Below are 20,279 nucleotides of genomic sequence, written 5' to 3'. Positions count from 1 at the left end.
CCTGAATCGCTTTTGCTCACCCGTTCTTGCTATCCGTTATCTTTTTCCCTGATAGTATACATGTATATAAATGAATTTGTTTGTGCTATTAAATATAGAAATTCGGCCCAGTTGGACTTTTTTCTCAGTGGTGGGGGATTCATTTAGATACGAATAATTGAATAGTTAATAGCAAGAGATGTATTTGTAGATATGTAGTTACAAACTTTTTAACTTCGTTAAATATAATTTTTTCTCAAGACTTTTACAAGAAATGTGTGAAATGCTAAGAAAGCAAAAAGAAATTCATCTCGCTCCACTGGTCGATAATTTACCCCTATCCTAAAATCAACTCGTAATTTCATGCTTCCAACGTATCCTTTGACTTTCAGCTGCTCATTTACATTAGCTACTTTCCCCCTCTCTCCCCACAAGTTTGCTCAGTCGCGCCCCATTTTTTTTTTTTGGTCCTAACGGTTGCCTTAATTCAAACAGGAGTTCCGAACCACCCTGACATCCAGATTGCGATCCGAGCGAAAGACTTGGGCTCAAGCCAATCGGTTGATTTCTATGGCAACTATCTTTATCTGCACTGGAAATAATATAAACTTGATGATATAGCGGGTCGGTTTTGATTATTTTTATTTTTGTCATATTTCAGCTTAAAAAAGTCACAGAGACAAAGGAACGATGGTTCTGAGTATTTTTTTAAGGGGTAACATTATAATATATTGAGTCGAAATTATTAAAACTAGAACTTCCGGGCTTTAATTGCGAGTCTAGCGAGGTTTAAACTTCCATATTTCGATGACTACTTCGCCGGACTTAAAATATTTTTTTTTTGCCTGTGTTGGGAATTTCTTTTGGTGTATCTCTACTCCCACAAGTCAATTTTCCGCCCACCCTCTCAGCGCAAACAAGCGGAGCGTGCGCGGAAAATGCATCTGCAGTCTGGGAGCATTTCGATTTCGATTTGGATTTCGCTTTTTTATCAGCAGCCAAAGCCAACGAAAATATTGACTCAACCGCCGCACAACCCTAAAACTAAAACACACGAGCCTGGAGCGTAGAACCGAACGGTATGGGATGGGACAGTTGGCATAGGAAGTTGGTATCGTATCGTACTAGGATGGATGGAAGTGGAAGTGGTTAACAGATATTTCTCAGATACGGGGAATGTTGTCTCCGATGACGGCTGCATATTCAAATGTAACCGTTAACGCTGTATCTGTATCTCGTATTTGAACTGATTAATTTGTTGACACAGCCACGGCGCAACTCCAACACTTGGATGGTTGATGTTGATGGCAATGATTATTATGGTGATGACAGCAGACACCAGGCAGACCCGAAGAGCAGACACACCTTGTTGCAAATGCTTTTTTTCATATTCCTGTATTTTTTATGTCGTCTGGTAATCGATATTTGACTGCAACACTCCTCTGTTTGCAAGACCAGATGGATCGGATGCATGGGATGTTGGTTTTTGGGATGGGACAACTCTCTGCAGAATCCTTAAAGTGTAGATGGCTTCGGGGGTGAAGATTTTATTTGGAATCGAAGAGGGTCAAGCATTTCAAGCTCCGCAAACTGACCACTCAACGTAGTAAGATATAAATCGAATTAAATAATTTTGTTGGTATATTTTTATATACTTTCTGTTCTACACTATTCAGTGTAATAAATTATTAAGGTAAAGTTTTCAGTGTTTCAAATTATCTTGAAATTATGTGATATTCTTAACCCCAAAGGAGATATCAAATAAAGCCAATTTTTTCAATACGAAAGCATTAAATTAGCGTGGCAAGGAAATTACCGTTTTTCCACAACCTTATATGCTATATGTTTTTAGTTCTTATCGTCAGGCGAGGTAAGTTGATGAACCTGCTGCTGCCGTTTGGCAGCTGAACCCAAAAACACCAAAGGGATGATACAATAGTTCAATAAACTGGCAGTGTCGAGCGTTGATCCTGGATCCTGGCCTATTCCGATCCCTGGCAACTGGTCAGGTGTCCTGTGTCGGGTATCCCGACAGCAGTTGAATGAACGTGGCCGGCACTCAGCTTCCTTTTGCCCTGACCTGTGCCTCAGAACCTCAGGACCCCAGAACCTGTCTTCATCCCCTTAGCCATGCAACCAAAGCCCCTTTCGTTTTCTGTTGTTCGCCGTATTGCGGTGTTTGGTTCCCTTGAACGGCCGAGACACACGCTTTGCATCCTGACAGTTGGGCCAGGACAGCAGGAGAAGAGCCAGTGGACGTATGTGCATACACTTCAAGAAAAATGTGCATAAGATATAAGAACAAATAATACATAAAATAGTAATTGGCTTACTTATATACAAATATAGTATAGTCAGTACTGTGAATTGCAGCTATTATTATTTAGAACATATTCATAATTTTATTTTCCAAGGCACCATTACATTTTTATTTTGCTGCCAAGCAGCAGCAACCCCTTTGAGTTGCACAAAGGTGCATCCTTGCATCATCCTCGCTCAGTTTCTGGTGGTAGTGGTGGTGCTCCTGGTGGTGGTGTCGCTGCTGCACCTGTCACTTCGCTGGCCTTTCGCGCTCTGGCAGCCTGGCCAAAAAGGAGAGATCCCGAGTCGCCGGATCATTGACTGGTATCGGGTTACGCTGTGCCACACAGTTCACAGAATCGCCAGAGACGATAGTCTTCGTTGCTATCTCTGAATTTCGAACACCCTGGGTTTTTGAAAAACCGTCGAGTCGAGTCGTCAGCTTGGCTGCATTGGCTAAAAGGGTTTAATCAAGTGGAAGGCGGGAGTTAAACTTTCGCCGCCGAAGGATCCGATCCGTTCTCCCTCTTTAAAATCGATCACATTTCAGGGATGTAATCCGAGAATCGGAAGTCCGACTGGAAACGAGGCGATGTAATGCCCCAGTGGACATGGTCCTGCTCTTTGTCCAGTTTGTTTCCTCTGTTTGCAACTGGCCAGGAAGCTTTACAAGCACCATATCACATGTCACACGGCCTTTGGTTGATGGCCAAAGGATGCAGTATTTATTTCTCCTGGTGCTAGATAGAAACCATGCTGTATAAGCTTCTTTAGATGATATATAGATATTTTATATGAAATATTCTCTCCTTAACTAACTTCGAATTCCATATTTTTTCCGAGCCTTCCTTTTTTGGGTCAGAATCGTGGCTCGAAACTTTCACGGTCCACGTTTGGCCAATTCAGTTCGTTGACCATCTCTGCGATATATTTATAATGTATCTATGGGTGCTTAATTTCACCGATACACTCGGCACTCGCTTAATGAATTTTGATTATTAAACAAATCTCAAACGAGCCACGCACCGCATGTACACATCATTTTTTAATAATGCATAGTTTGTCCATAAATTTCTTTTATTCTCTCGTACTCTATACTCTCTATCAACAGACAAAATTTGTTTATATCTGACGAGTAGGGAAACCTTTTGAAATACACTTTTAATTTCATTAAAACCATATTAGAACCATTTATAAAAGAAATTGTTGTGTACTATGTACTCGTACTTGTAATTTTTATGATCTTATGTTAAACGTATACCAATTATTTAGTATATTTTGTTCTCTCAAAGCCAAAGAGCATTTAAAATTCGTTCCGTTTGGAGATGGCTTTCCCTTCTGGTTTTCTCAAATCCCCCAGAGACAAAGTGCGAAAGAGACATCCAGAGAGATAGAGAGGTGGAGCATATAGCACTGGGCACGATTTCCAAATACATTAACATTGCGATGGGTGCACGATGGGGCATCGGGCTCTTGGGCTGCGAACATTGGGCATTGGGTATTGGGCATTGGACACGCCATCCAATTCCGATGTCCAAGGTGTCCGATGGCTGATGGCTATGGTGACTATATAGCTATGTAGCAGCCATGGCTGCTGCCTCCTCTTCTCCCACTTTCAGGCTTCAAATACCGCGCCAAAAACAAATTTATATCCAAACACAAAACCAGAAACGATGTGTGGCTATAAGGGAATCGAAGTTTTAGATACCTCTGGGTATAATAGAAATAATAAGCAGAAAAGCGTTTGGTAATTAATTTAAAACTGTGGTGAACCAAATTTAATTTAAGATGATTACAGAAATTTGCAAAATTATAACTTATAACTATCAACATAGGGTATAAAAAACTAAAGTCCAGCAACAAATGAAATCCAAATCTTACTGCTCAATAAAAGAAAATGTACGACGACGATGATGGCGACGATTGGCGGTTGGCGCGTTTATGGTCCCCAACATGGTAGTTTGGTAACTTTTGTAACTTGGTAGCTGGTAGCTGGCTGCTCGTAACTGGTAACTGGTGATTCTTCATTAAAGATTCATGGAGTGTTTTCCTTTTGTCTTTGTCGATGGCCAACTGCATCGACAACGGCTGCTGGCGGTGCTGCTGCGCCAATCTTCAATGGAAGCCAACGCTAAAGCTAAAGCCAATACAACGCCAAATGGGCAGGCGACTTTCTTTTTAACCAGCCACCAAAATCGGGAAAGGGGAGTGGGTACAGGTATGGGTATTGGGTATTGGGTGTTGCAGATGGGGGGTACCTCATGCCTATAGGCCCTTCTATGGATAGCCCCTCGATGGCTGTTCAATGGCTTTGGATGTTGGCCGTGTCTCTTCAGTCTTCTGTTTTCCGTCTTCTGCTTCTGAGTCTTCTGCTCAGGCACTTAGAAAAAAGAGTTCAACCTTTATGCCTCACCCCTGTTGCAAATAGCCCATAAAGTTATTTTATTCAAATGTAATGTTTAACTTTTGTTTAATTTTATGTTTTTTGTTTATATGATTGTATTTGATTGCTAAGGACATAAAGAAGTACATATGTAAGTATTTGAGTTGTTGGTCGTATATGCTTTTAATCTGTTAATACTCTATATATTTTTTTCCCTGTATGCTGCTGACATGGGCCTCGACTTCGGGCCGTTGTAGGCCGTTGGCCTAAAATAATGGCCGCAAGAAAATTTCTATATTAAAATGCTTTGCCATGCCTCGGCACTGACAGTTGGCTGGCTTGATTTCTTCTTGAAATCCCAATCCAATCCAATCCAATCTTCGTGCCAGTCAACAAAAAGACGAGGGGATGGGGCAAAAGATCTCCTCGATCTTCTCCGGCGCGTTTTAATTGCCCATTGAATACGTAATTTTCGTGCTGCCTTGGCATTTCTTCGCCACGCAGAATAGGCAGGCTATATAGATCGCCTTTTAAGGGTCCAGTCGTGTTTTGTACGTTGTTTTCAGATACGAAAATCGAAACAAAATTTCAATTATCACAAATGGCTTGACTGACGGCGGACAAAACGGAAATGGACAAACCGAAATCGAAGATGTGGAAGTAATGAAATTGAAGTGGAACTGCTGCAATTCCGATTGCCTAATGAGTGCCTCCTTGCAGGCAGTTATTTTTCCTCTGTTGTGACATTTATTTGCTCCTAATTCCTGTGGTTATCTCCGCCAGAAGGTTAGCCAAAGATAGTCCAATTATGCATGGATTGTCCAGGAAGAGTCATCATCCCAAGACCCATTTCCGATAGCTACCTTGTTGTGGCTGATGTTTCCATTAGGAGCGGAAGTAGCTAGAAGTTTCTTAGAGCAGGGGGAGAATTATTTTTCTTATCATTTGCATAGGTCCACGAAGTTTCAAAAAATTGTACAGAAACATACTAGACGGAACCCATTAACAAAGTTCAGATTGCTTAAATTTCGTAGAATATGTAGAATATACGAGACAACTAGAGCTCATTAATCTATAGGAAGATCGTATACATCGACTTGGTTCAATGGATTCCGCCGTTTAACAATTTAAATGGGTCTTGCTGTGGTTCAACTGCTTGGTTTTCTTCCACGTGCTAAAAATCGAATCCGAACGAATCTCAACCCCAAGAGCAGGCTGGCTCTCTCATGAATATTCAACGCATTACAATTGCAATAAGTTCCAGGCAACTTAGTTGATCCCATCGCGTGATCCAATCGGATCCCCGATACTATGCGATCGATACCATATACCAATCGTCGCCAGTGCGATCAAATCAGCGACATCAGTTGCGGATTTGTATGCTGATTTTGACCCACTTGACTCCGGCTGAGTGTGTAGTCCATGAATTGCGATCGGGCGTTGGAGCTCGAGTCGTTGTTTACTTTGCCGATTGTGTGGGGTGGGGAATAAACAGCTATATGAGTATATTATCTATATATACCACCTTCAGTCTAATCCCTTAACATTATTATTGTGTTAATTTTCGTAATAATTCATATCTGCATATATATTAATGTTAACAGTATCAGTGAATAGTTATTCAGAGGAAGTTGGTGACACGTAATCGTTTTGGCATGCGACAAGTTCCGGCCTCCTCAGTTCCCTTGGGTTTTCCCCTCTGGCATCGTGATCGTAAAGATCATCAGTGTGATGTATGTGGAGCATCGGGCAGAGATAAAAACATCAAGACGCCGACAAAGACAAACACCGGGACAAGATACAGATACCGGGTAAAACGGCGTTAAAGCTCCACACAAGATGTTTAATATTTGCTGACGATAACAACAGTCTCCGCTTATTACATTTAACTCCAAAGAGCAGCCGACACCTTGTTGTGGGTTTGGTACCTCTTGTTTTTTGGCCACCCGGCTGCTGACCTTACCCCTTGCCGCTCGCCCTTGTTTTTATGACCGAGATGATCAAGAGACAAATCCGCGCATCATTAAATGTTATGACCTACCCCAGTGGCGAGTTCACATCCGAGGAACTTGCTTCAGACCCCGGGATTCTCGATTCGGGTGGTCCCTTTCCGTGTGACTTGACCTTGAGTATCTTTTCTTGAACCCATCAAAAATTTGAATTTCAATATTGATAAACCCTGGGTTTGTCCACTCTTAGAAGAAAACAATTTTTTTGGAGCAAATTAATCATCCGGTAGTCTCATTACTTTTATTGTGCACTCTCGTTTTTAAGCCCTAAATCCCGAGCTCGATCTTCTCGAGTAAATGGGGATCGGCACAATTGGTATGCAAAGTGCGCGAACTGGCTTAATTTTCTTGTCGGACGGTAAGGCCGTTTCGTTTAATTGCTGCGCCACATTATGTGACAAGAAGCGGAGCGTAGAGCCCCCAAATCCGATTCCCCTTCAAAGCCCAGCAACTTTGTTGATAAACAAAAGAGCAGACCAAAAACACAGAAACGAAACAACAAAACACAAAAAGAAAAAAAGAAAGACGAAAACAAATATGTCATGTAATAAAACCGCAGCCGCAAAACGTTTCTCTGATAAAATAATTGAAAATAAATGTAATCTAGCCATTTCCCACGATGTGCAGCTGGTCCTCCGTCTCCTCGCAATTGGCACAGAGATTATTAAGTTAATTAAATGCTAAATAGCTGGAAACCCGACTCGAGGGAGTTCATTAGGTGGAAATGCGTCTGGGCTCTGCGTTTCATTCAATTAGCATGCAGTGCGTCTCAATGGTAAAACTTTGGAAGGTGTACCCCTTCTCGTTACTCAGTTATCAGTGGGCGGTTGTGCTCCAATTGCCCAAAGATACATATCATCATTGCTCCCATTGGCCGTGTGCATTCCACTTGATATGGGCACTTGCTTGAATTTTAACTAGGAACGACTGAAAGGTCTTGCGGTTAATGCTTTTAGCACTTGAATTTCATCTATAGCCGCAGTTTATTGAAGATTTTGTAAGAAGATTATTTGTTAACCGAAAAAGAGTGAATCGTTGTGGACTTTTCCAACAGTTCCTTATGAAGCCATTTCAATTATGTAAACCCAATAAATACCAATAAATTCCGAGTAATTCACAAAGCATTTAATACTGGATACTCCAACTAAGTGACCCGCAAAACGCAGCTCAAAGTTTCCTCAGAATCCTGCAATCCGACAATTATCCCACACTTTAAGGGGGTATACGAAAAAATCCATAGGGAAACCCTATGGACGCTGATTCTCATGTCAAGAGGCTAGCACAAAAAAAAAAAAGAAAAGAAAAGAAAGAAGACAGTGAAAAGGATAAAGACTAAATCTCACTGCTTATAAGGTGAGATCAGGTGACAAAAATTTACCACACAATGCCACAGAACAGGGAAGAAATCAATAAGCAGGGGTTGGAGATGATGGCGGAAACAATTAGGCACCTGACTTCCTCAGGATGCCAAATAAACGGGATGCGGACTGTAACCGATCACTTTCCCACTGGGGGATGTGGGACACAGGGATACAGGGATGTGGGATGAACGGGATGGATGGGATGGATGGATGATCATCGTATCATCGTATCGAAGAGTGATGTGGATTTGTGGATGCGACGGACACGATCATGCATACACAATGTTGCGTATCATATTTCTTTGGGCCCAACCACTTTGCACTCGGAGTTTTTGGACTTTAGGCCCTCTCAGCGCACCTGATGAGAAAACACAATGAGATGGCCAATCACTTGACCTCTTTCAGGATGTTGTTGTTGCTGGAGGTTCAAGTGCGTCTCCAGTGACAGAAAATGTGTTGGCTGCTGCCAGTGGATTATGTCACCAGTGGGCAATTGTGAATGCATGCACTGCAAAAAAAAAAAAAAAATGCCGCTGTATACCATATTTTTAATAGCACGAATAAGTCATAAGATCAAGCACTATTAAATAGAAATATCACACTACTAATAAAAAAGTACCATGAAATGTATAAGTAATTTTACGTTTTGAACAAATAGCGTATATCAAAATAGGGACTTTTCCAAGTGCAGAGATCAACACCGACTTTTCGGAGTTAGCAAGTCCGAGCGGAGAGTGTGCGCACTGCGAGGGCCATTGATGATGATCCGACTGGCATATAAATAAGCCCAGCGAAACAGTCCAGCCAGCAGAAGTGACATCCACATCCCCTCTTGAGGCATCCTCACGTTTTACCCATAAAATACGTTTTCGACCGAAATTTGTTTTGGTAGCCGTGTGGTAGTTGCCTTTTAAACGATTCCCACGGAGGAACGACGCGCTACTGCGTGGGCGGATACTCAGATACTCTTTCAGATACAGAGATAGAGATACTGGATATACTGGATATACTGGCAGCCACATCATCATCTGACTGCTCTGTCGTCTTACTTACTTACATCATGATCATCGGATTCGGATTCGGATTCAGATGCCCAGATCATCCACAACAGCCCCTCCCAAATTAGTATGCATCGCACAATGCGGCATCGGACATTAAATGTGCGAGAGACACGTCGACCTCAAAAATGGCAAACGGACGGAGTGACGAAAAGCTGGAGCTGCAGATGGAGCATACATTCCATCCAAATCCAAATCCATTGCCATGGAGCACAGCCACATCAGCATGAACGACCACATCGCATCCCCATCAAGTACCAATTTAATGGCAGCTCTTCTTCTGTAGGAGCTGGCTCTTCAACTGCACAGCAAAAAATCTGGGATAGCTACATCAGACTGGCAGAAAAGGTTTGAAATATTTATATGTATATAGAATATGTACATAGCAATGCCTATGCTTTTTCTCGGTGTGAGGTATTAGTATTCCAGCAACGGATACATCGACAAGAGTTCAACTTCAGCGGAGGAAATTCCCATTCTTATTCGCATTTCCAGTCTCTCCGTCTCCGGATGAATGATGCTCGGCTCGGAGAGCCTCCTGTGGCCAGGTTTTATGTCTGACACGTTCTTTTAGCTACCTTCCTCGGTTTAATGGACCCGCAGTTAACGATCCAAGTTGCTGGTCGTAAAGCCCATGGCATTGATCATAATCGAAGGCGCAGGATAATAAACTCTAGGAATGCACTGCAAGTCCATTGAAGGCTGCAGCAGGTTCATAAAAAGATTGGGAAAGAATCGTTTGTCTTTATAAGATTTTATGGTCTCTAGAAACTATTCCGAAGATAGTATATATGTAGTATTTTTTTTTAATATCAGATTTATAATAAATTAAACATCTCTTAAATGAAACAGCGCGCACTTTTATGAACCTCCTATTAACTTCGACAATAGAAATATCAAATCTCAAGTACAGATTACTCTTTGGGGACAATTGATACGACGATCAGCAGTGCGATCACGTGTGTTGCTTAGAGGATCTGGTGATGTCTATGGAAATCCTTATAACCACGGTTGGAAAAACAAGCGATGCGGCGAGGGATCGATCAATCGTTCAGTTTTCGAGCAACAGTTAGGTTCAAGAAACCCAGGGAATCAAGAAAACTGGGATCTCTTTGGGCAGCCGGCCAGATCGGCAAGTACTTAAAATTCTGGGAGCAGATCGATGCAGCCCGGAGGCCCAACTATTTGGGCCCATGGAAGCCCATGTGCTCATAAAAGCCGGATCGGATTGTATTGTATTGGATTGGTCTGCGGACTGTGCGATGTGCGATGTGCGATGTCCGAAGTCGCCGCCAAAGTGCGGAGAAATTATCAAAGAGAATGAAAGGAGGAGGGGTTTGGGGTCTTTGGGAGGCGGTCAGGTACGAGGTCTCAAGTCTGGGGTCTGGACTTTGAAAATGGAAAAGAGAAAGACACTTCAACCACATGACGCAAAAGCAAAGCCAAACGCAAACTCAAACCCAGACAGGGACAGGAAATGCTCTCTGTCATGATCATTTTCCATAATTAAACGGACGCAACACAAGACATTGGCCACTTGTGGGTTAAATGGGTTTGTTGGCCCCACTGGATATATAGGTATTTCTATATATATGGTTAGCTGGATATGTAGATACTCGACCGCTTGGATTACTCGGGTGTCGCGCTTAATTGATTTGTCTTTTGGCGCTTTAGCAATGACTCCGTTTTACTTTTGCACTCTAATAACTGCAACATTGATTCCAGCACCTTGACGGGTCTATCGATCGGCTATGTTCGCTATAAAAAGTTGTCTTGTAGTTTATATTTTTCTAAAGAAACTGACAAAATTATTTAATTTCCTTCATATAAATACGGTTTTTTTTTTAACTTTATGGATTGTTACCGTATCCTTGCAGAAATATATATTGTAGTGTATTAGCCTATCGACTTGTTTCATGCGGCCGAGCTGCCAATTATCGTAGCTAATTGAATTATTTGCACAAGTGAAGAACTTATATTAATTAGCCGGGAGGATGTGGGTCCGCTCAGCACGACATGTGTGGCCTTGACTGGGTGTTGGTGCGATGGGTGTTGACTTGGTTGGTTGGTCGGTTGGTTGGTTTGTTGGCCAAACACCAAGGTGCCATCGATGATTTGGCCAAGATGGCAGCGGAGGCAGAAGCAGCAGCAGCTGGTGGGCGGATGTGGACTTGGATTGTGAATATTCGAATGGCCACCGGTAAATTGCGTTCAAGGCGGTACATACATACGTGGCGAAGAATCCGGCGACCTTGCCTTACGGTACTCGATATTCGATACTAAGCATTCGGTTAATTAGACAGAAGCCACCTATCCAACGCTATACGAGGAAGGTCTGGGCTAGAAGTGAGACTCGATTGGAGGTTGCTGACATGAGCCTTCACCGAAAATGTCCAGGGATTTTGTCAATAACGAGATCTGTTAATTGCAGTAGTGCCTCATACCTTTGTGGATATCAGGGAGAGTTTTTAAATGTTGTTTATAGGCATTTCAGATTGATAATTTTTAAATCAAATATGACTAAGACCTTAGATTATAGTTTGATATTTGTAAAGCCCAGAGGCTTTTTCACACTTGAACTTATGTTTCCTGTAAAGAATGACATAAAGTGGTTTTCTGATCTCCAATTTTGATCCCCCGATCGTCTCCCCTCTGACCCATTTTCTCCCTATCGACTCGCCGTGAATCTGGAACCGAATCCCGATTCTGGGCCGCGGGTTTTGGATAGTGGGTGCTCGATAAGCAGGGTAAATATTGAATCAACTGAACCGCAATAAGCCCAAACAAACCCGAAAAACCAAAACCAATGAGGCAACAAATCAAAACTCTCTGCCATTCGAATACCCGTGTGTATTTTCCCTGGACCCTCTGGATGGGATGGATATATAGATATAAATGTATATATACATATACATATATATAGCTTATGAGGGACATGTACCCGTTTGTTTGCACCGATGTGTTGAACACCTGCCTGTTGGCCCGATAACTCCATCGAATATGGGATGGATGGGATGCGAACATCTCAGGTATGCCAGTGTCTATATCTTTGTTTGATTTCGCTCTGATCGTGTGACGGTTTTGACTTATTTTTATGAGTGTTATCTTATCGCTTATGATTTACGATAGAGCAGGCTTGAAGGCTTGAGAATGAACGAAAGTGTTGCAAGATTTTAAGACTATGTCACAGTGAGAAAAAAGTAGGCGAGCTAGCCGGTAAATAATGAATAAAATAATACATTTCTTTGATAATAGTCTTCTAAGAGATATCTCCACTGAAAATAAAAACTGATTTGAACATTTGCGGAGTTTGTTCGTACGAAATATTGGACTATTTTGTTTATATTTTTCCTATGTGTAGTATTAATCTCGCGCCAAACACGAACGCATTTCATCCGGACGGATGTGAGCATTACTTTTTATGGATATTTATGTAGGGGACGTGACCGTCGAAAATACTCCCTGACACTCACATAACTGAAGAAAACCATCGCACGGACATGCACACCCACAGCACACACTTGCAAATGAAGAGAAGAACTCTTTGGGGAGCTGAGTAGTTGTTGTTTGTATTGCCTTAGCAATCGATAAAGATGGGGTTACGGACACCGGACGACTGTTAATGTGTAAAAGCAGGAAATCGACGGACGACACACATTGCCAATCGTTTATCGATCTCCATGGAGGTGGGAGATTATTACGTTGATGATGTTAGATTACGGTAAATCCCGCCACGTGACCAACTATATACCCTCTTCATACGGATATATAGTAATCAAGCGTTACAGAATTTATATTTTTGTTTATATAGAGATCCATAAACTAATAATACTTGTACGTGAAGTATCATGTCATGTGGTGTTATTTAATTCTGGATACAAAAAAGACCAAATTAGCTGAGTGAGCACTTTTCAAGGTGGAGTGCTGCAGCCTCCTTACGTAAGGGCTGCCCTCGGGCAACGCGACCGTCTGGAGCCAGTCTGCGATCATATTTGCGAAACCCGAGTTGCTGGTCCTGTATGAACAATCCACCCAGCGAGCCATCCGTCCATTAAGCCATCCATCCATTCGTGCGAGTTTCTTGGGTGTTGGCTACTAAACGTGATGCACTGCGCGTGCGCAAAGTGGCCCCTTCGAGTCCCTCTTCTAGAAGTGATAGCGTTGATAAGGCCATCGAAAGTGATACTAGACATGCGATAGCGCATCACGGACATGGTAAGCGAATACCTTTGGGAACTAACCATCACGAAAGGCGCCGCGCGAAAAGAGCTTCTACTTCTTTGTGCTCCAGAACTTGAGACCCAAGCGCTCAGCTTTTGGCCTTGTCAGCTGATCTCGGAGCGATTTCCAAATTTAAATGTGACTAATGAAGGGCCATTGGGAATTCGGGGCTCCGGATGATATATGCGAACTTTAGGAAATGAAAGAGTAAATACATTTAAATAGAAAAAAGATGTTCCCCAAGCTTATACTCGTATATTTTACCTTGAAAAATGCAAGGTTTTTTTAATCAGGTAATCAGGTACCCATCTTGATATCACAGCGTAATCGACTGTGTTGATGGGCGCTTTTAGGTAAAAAGTATTTGCGGGTTGCTTCGAACAAAACCCGGCAGTGATTTGATCGCATTTCCAGGCAATTGATATGCGGCCACTTCCTCCTGAACGGAGCTTGGATGTTTGGATGCCTTTGAGGCCTTTAAAAAGACCCAAAGATATACAAAAAAAACTCTGCTGTTAATTACAACAGCAACAAGATGCCGCATTGCATTAGCAGAAATCAAACATGCAACGCAGCCAAGAGTCAGCCGACCAAACAGATGGATTGGATGGATGGTGGAGCTACTGCTACCAAATAGTTGCAACATTTTCAATTATGAAATGCTTCTTTTTCAGTGGATTGTGTGCAGGCCCGATCCGGCGATCCATCCGATTATATAAAGTGAGGCGAGCGTAAATCATAAAAGCGGCGAATGTATCTTGCAGATACCAAAAATTGCATCGCAGCGCAGCGCGTGCCGTCAGTTTAAAAAAAAAACGAAAAAACGACGTTAGCTCATTTCGAAGGTGGCAAAGTGGGCGGGGGGCGGTGGTGCAGGTGGTACAGTGGGTGGCGGTGGGTGGCGTTGGGTGGTGGTGGGCTTCTCTGTTGTTTTTGTTAATTACACGGCAGCAGCAGCCGGTTGCTGGTTGCGCATGCGCCTCAAATTTGTTGCATTTACGCGAGATATTTATTATGATTTCGCCGAGGTTTCTGCGCCGTTTTATTTTTTTCTCTTTTGTATTTTGTTTGTTTTATGACTGCGGCAAATGGAAAATGGAAATTGAAGAGGAAGATTGCATGATGCACCACTAGATGCGGTTGTTTGCTCGTTGCATTTGGCAACTTTGCCCATTTTATAATTTCTGATACATATTTCATTCTAATTGAAACCTTGTTCGGTATATTGCCTAGCAGGCTGCGAATTAATGATTTCAAAACAAAGACAACCGGTTGCCACACCTTTTTTTCCCAGTCTGTCTTCGCGACAAACACTTTTACTGAGTCGTGTGATACGAGTCGATCTTCAAGCCACAATCAGGATGTCAAAACGAAACGTTCAGAAAGACAAAGAGCAGTGCCTTCGTTGCCTGCACTGCATGAAAGTGATCCGATGTTCCCGTTTCGATACCGGTGCTCTATTGCATCACATCGAAGAGGAGCATCCGGATTTATTTGCGGTGGCCAGTTCCAGGATCAGAAATATTTACAAACTCACCTCGGATCGGAGCAGCGGCGAAAGCCTGTCGCATATCAGAAACCTATCGAGTCTATCGCAAACCGAACTTAACGCAGCAGATTCGGATCAATGTAAGATGATTATGCGACAAGATTATATCTCCTACCTAATGTACATATATGATGCGCAGGTAAGAACAAAAGGAGGGTCTCTCGCGATAGCCTGGCCAAAAAAACATCGACTGCCAAGTGCAATGTGGACCAATGTCCAAGCTCTAAGGACAAGAACACATGTCCAAAACCCAAAACCAATAAGCCATCATTACCGTGTCCGCACAACAACATGGAGGCCTTTCGAAAGATGGCCTATAAATCCTCCGTTAGGCGATGGTGTGCCGTGGACGGCAGTCTTTTCTGTCCCTGTTGCGGATATAAGAAGCGTCCAGTAATCAAATGCGCATCGGATTTGAATTCCGGATGGTGCTCGTGGTCCTTTTGCTTTCTGCCTTGTCTGATGTCCTCGGATAATAGAGAGTACCTATACTGCTGCCACTGCAACACCTTTTTAGGCGTCTACGATCGCGAGAAAAATAGTGTTAGGCCCAACAAGGAGTATGCCTAAAATCACAATTTTTTTAAATGTTTTTCCCATTACGCAGTCTTTCAAAATTGCCAGTTTACAAGAGCCACTTAACCCCATTTCAGTTTCAACCCAATCATATTATTATCCCCAGACACAACTCTTTGAATACAAATTTGACAACAATTGGCATCAAAAGCACCATTGTAAAGATTTATTTTAAAAATTAATGTTTGCGTGCGCAAAATAAATACACCAAAAGGAGATTCTTTTCTTTTCTATTAAAATGTCCCCCAATTAATGACCGTTGTTAGCTCGAATATAAAGCCAATAAACTAGGGCTAAATTGGCTAATATGCTGACTATTTGTGTATTGTACCATTCTTTTTCTGGAAGATTCCAGTGAAGTAGACTCTTGTAGATTCCCAGGTCGCATTTTGGCCCTAGCAAATACAACATGACATGCAGAGGAGATCTCGAACGTGGCGTTGTGACAGATATGAGCAATTAAGTGAGTGGTGTTTCTCGCTTTTTGTTGGTACACCTGGGCCACCCTGGTCAGCGAAGTAAAATGAAATTGGTGGGGAAAGATGGAGGCAGAGGGCTAACGGAAACTGCTGACCACTTATCCAGTTCGGTCAGCTTTCATCTAAGTCGCAGCACCATATCTTTTATGGCAATAAAACATATTACGAGTTGTTTGCTGCTGGTGTTTCTTAGTCACTTGGACTTTTTTTTGTTTCTCTCATTTTGTGTTTTCTCGTTTCTTGGGCGCAGTTAAAACGACACTCGTCTCGGGGTCAAAAGGTGCTGAGAACGAGCCGCCAAATGATGCTGAAATTGTGAAAAACCGAAACTTGTTTCACCTGAACTCTGCTGCTGGTGTGTTGAAATACATATTACGGACATTTCGTTCAGATCACCGAGCAGCCAAGTACTTTCCCAAAGAAATCTCCGAGGAGGCGCCCTGAGAAAGTTTCAACGCAAATGAAAGGATGAGGGGACAGCACATTTGACTAATTGGTCAGGCAGCTGATCGCAGATCGTCTATATCTTTCCAAAGACAATTGATCGAAGCAGGGTGAGGTTAGGGATTTTAACACGCAGATGAGTGGCCAAGGGAAAGATCATCATCATCGTCATCCCGTTTTGGGATGCTGCTCTACTTACGCCCCGGGGATCTGATCTGTCACCTTTAGCAGGAATGTGGAAACCAAAAATGGTAAGGGGTGTGCGAGGAATGGGGTGGTGAACCCATAAATCAACAACGGTTGATGAGCAGAAACCAGTTTGGCGACTTAACCCTTTTTTCACCTTCTTATTTTTCCTGGACAACATCCTGTTTCGTTACGCTAGATGCGTTTACCCTTTCCCCTTTTGATCTGCTGACCAATGTCCAATGGGCACACGAAAATCTTGAACTTTCCAGCCCAAAAACTAATTGAATTTTCTGCTGCTGATCTGTGATCTCATTCGACCCAAGGAGGGGTCCATGTCAATTTCATTAAAAATGTCCGAGAATGTTCTTTGATCTTTCAACTCTCGAAACTAAGGGATGCTAAGGGTTGGGCCGATTTCCCTCGGGGGTTGCAGAGGTTTGACCAAAGTCAAGGGCCATTTTTGGGTTAGAAAATGTCAGTTTTTGCACTCCATTATGGAAGCTGTACAGGGGTCATCTCAGAAGTGTGGACCAATGGAAGCTCTTTATTTGAGGAGAGAACAATTAGTCGAAATCTGTGCTTATTTGCAGTTATCTTGGCCTAGTTATTACGTATACGCTTATTAATTTCAGTTCTGTGCAATTTCATTTCAAATTATAAGCATTTTCAGTGCTCCATTTTTGTTTTGTTCCTCCAAATTCCAAATTGCGAAGCGACCGTTGGTCATCCTTCGCCGAACTTCTGATAATCCTTGACCGAAACTTGCCCTGCTTTAATTTGGCCTGCCATTCATCGGACACGTCCAGGACTTCAACTAAAAAAAAGAAGATGTACATAAAGTGAAAAACAAAACAAAGGCAGCTACAAAAAACGGCGAAAACCGTTACGCCTTGGCACAATGCCCAAGGGTCCTGCCAGCTTGTCCTTTTCCATTTTCCCCGTCCCGATCTCGTTTCTTGCGCGCCTGCAACGCCAGTCACTGACCTCATTTCGATCGGGTTCGGTAGGTCCTTCGTCCTCGTCTTGGGATATTTCCAGCTCAGCTGAAAGCGAAACAGAAACAACTTGCAATTAAGGCTGCTAAATGCCCAGAGTATCGAGGGGCCGGGACATTGTAAAAACAGGGCAACGATCGAGAGATAGTCGAAAGCGCCTTAAAGGGGAGCATCCTTAAGCAAATATATCAACTTTTGCTTATAGGAATGAACTCGTAAATACTTATAAACATGATGGTGATCTCAGTTCACCTTAATTGAAAATGCTCCCAAGAAAAAGCTAACGAAAACCCTACATCTACCCACTTTTTTTTGTGCGGCCTGGGAAATCCTGCAGTAAGACAGCCAGCTAATCCCATCAATAAGATATTTGGCTTGCCCTCAAAAATAACCAGAGATAAATCGCCGCTAGATCAAACTCTCATTAACCCAGAAAAAGTGCGGCTGCGGATCCATAAATTATCATTTTAACGGCCAAGGAGCAAGGGTCGCCAAAAGCCAGAAGCAATAAGGAGAAATAAAAAAGTGACTGCGTCATAAAACAAATTCCTAATCAAGGGATTCCGGATCAAATTGTAATACGCATGTTGACCGCTCCGAAAACGGGATGACCAAGATCTCGGTGGACTCGGTGGACTGGTCAGCCAAATGAAATATGAGTTCAAAGGGGCTAGGGAATGAGCAAAAATGGAAGGAGGGAGGATCGTCTGGTCAAGCGTGTAATGCATAAGGATGTGAGAATCTATATGTACATGTCTTGGCGATGGCAATTTCACAGAGGTCCGGCCCAAATCAAGATCATTGACCAAGAAGGACCAACCCAACTAATATTCAAATGAGGTCGCCGTTTTTTCTGGGCCCGAGGGCCCGTAAATTGAGGCGACTGCTGATGATGACTGCTGCTGACCAACTGCAATTTCACAAGGGCAAAGGGGACAAGGGGAAGGGTCGGGTTCAGGAGCAGGATCATCGGAAGGGTGAGAGATCTTTAGGGGAACACGGGTTGAGTAACGAGCGCGAACTCATTACAATGGGAGCAAAACGGAAACTGGAATTCTGCTAGGGATGCAAAGAAAAGTGCAGTGTCCCACCTTAAGACGACCTCCGAAATGAGACCAAAGACCAAAGACCCACAGACCCACGACCAACAACCCCTTGCTGGTCCTAAAACTGGACAATGGTCAGCTACCGGCTACTTAATGTCCCTTTGCCGGACCAAGCTCATTTGCATTTTTCTCGCGATCTCTCGCGTCCATTTATTTATTTGTTTAATTTCATTTGCTCGCTGGGAACTTTCCTCGACCGTTGGTCACTCCTGGCCCCTGGCCCCTTTTGTTCCACCTATGCATGTACGAGTATATCTATATAGACGTGGTCCATTGTGTAGAGACCAGACCGTCGTCTATTGTTTTCCTATGTCATGTCCGACAAGAAGTGCCAACTAAGAGGAACTAAGAATCGGAAATCAGGAATCGGGAGTCGGGAGTCGGGAATAGGAAACCCTAAGCCAAAGGGGCCAACAAAGCTCTCTCGGGGGCAAACTCGTTTATGTCCGCTTGGGTTCAAGTGAGACATATGTACATATATATAGCATATATAACACTCATTTCGCGGCAATCATTCGCTACCTAACAGCTGTGATCAAATCACTAATTATATGCCTCGATTTTGAGACAACTTTTGGGCGGGAACCAAAGTAATGGAGATGTGAAAAGCTTTTTGGTGCACCTATATACATGTCTCTTGCGGTTTTCAATGTCTACGAAATCATTATAAAATATTATTTGTGTCAAAAGCATTGTTACAAGATAATTGGCCTAATGAAAATGTGTAATATAGCCGTCAATTGGTATTTCGATTTGTGACCTCCCCCATAAGTTCCCAATATTTAGGTTCATTATTTCACTTGATAAATCAGCGCACATTCATCATGGCTGATGGCATACTGATGTGACCTTTTGCACCGCATTTGGTGACCTGTGGAGTGAAGTTCAGCCAGTTAATTACTTAATTTCATGCAGTTTATGCCCCGAAAGCCAAGCCCAGGCCAACATCCACCCTCGATTGAGAGATAGGGGGAGAATTCCCAACCCAAAAAGCCGAGACCAGAAAACTAGAAATGCTGAAGAGTCAACAACTCATCATGGGGATGTGGAAATGCGTATTTCATTCGGTGGGTTGATGCGGCGCTTAATCGTGACTTTTAACGCACATCCGTCCACAGAGGATGGGCAGCAGCAAGGTGAGGTTAAAGGCCATAGGGTGTGGTGCTCGACCAGAAACAGACAATCCCCCACCCCCACCCGCGCCCAGCGGGAAAGCAGATGCTTTTTTGGGGTCGTAATCCCAGAGGTTCTGGCATTTTGGATGGCAGACGTCGGATAATTGCATTTGGCACGCTCACTCAGCGTTTCGTTTTCATTTTGGGACTTCTTTCTTTTTCCAGACCAGACATCTGACATTTAGCCAAAAGACCAAAGAAAAAATGCATCAAATCCTGCACAGGATTAGCACAGAAAGAAACTCTTCAAAGAACACTTCGAAATACTAAAAATATTTGTGATTATTAATAAACATGAAATCTTATTTTTTGCTCTGCAGAAGATACAAAAAGAAATGGGAGAATGCTGAGCGGAAAGTGAGGTGCATTTTACTTGTACCACATATCCGTATTTCCTTCCGCCCAGGAAACACTTTTCCTGCTTTTCATGCTTTCGTTTCGTTTTCCTTTTCTC

At 42.8% G+C, this 20,279-nt stretch overlaps 2 protein-coding genes across 2 annotated transcripts; both read left to right on the top strand.

Annotated features, from left to right (window-relative positions):
* The first annotated feature begins 8,844 nt into the window (after positions 1-8,844).
* Positions 8,845-9,763, top strand: LOC113564522. Its single transcript, XM_026982132.1, has 2 exons — positions 8,845-9,439; positions 9,513-9,763. Exons 1-2 carry the CDS (start codon positions 9,161-9,163, stop codon positions 9,603-9,605), a joined length of 372 nt encoding a protein of 123 aa, XP_026837933.1. The 5' UTR covers positions 8,845-9,160; the 3' UTR covers positions 9,606-9,763.
* Positions 9,764-14,580: 4,817 nt separating this feature from the next.
* Positions 14,581-15,441, top strand: LOC6551273. The gene is made up of 2 exons (XM_001976856.3): positions 14,581-14,941; positions 15,001-15,441. The coding sequence occupies exons 1-2, from the start codon at positions 14,674-14,676 to the stop codon at positions 15,429-15,431; spliced, it is 699 nt and encodes a 232-aa protein (XP_001976892.1). The 5' UTR covers positions 14,581-14,673; the 3' UTR covers positions 15,432-15,441.
* The last annotated feature ends 4,838 nt before the right edge of the window (positions 15,442-20,279 follow it).

This window comes from Drosophila erecta, unplaced genomic scaffold (genome assembly GCF_003286155.1).
Source record: "Drosophila erecta strain 14021-0224.00,06,07 unplaced genomic scaffold, DereRS2 tig00000126-arrow-pilon, whole genome shotgun sequence".
Classification (NCBI taxonomy): domain Eukaryota; kingdom Metazoa; phylum Arthropoda; class Insecta; order Diptera; family Drosophilidae; genus Drosophila; species Drosophila erecta.
Note: the sequence above shows the minus strand (reverse complement) of the source record. Positions and strands in the feature narration are given on the sequence as shown.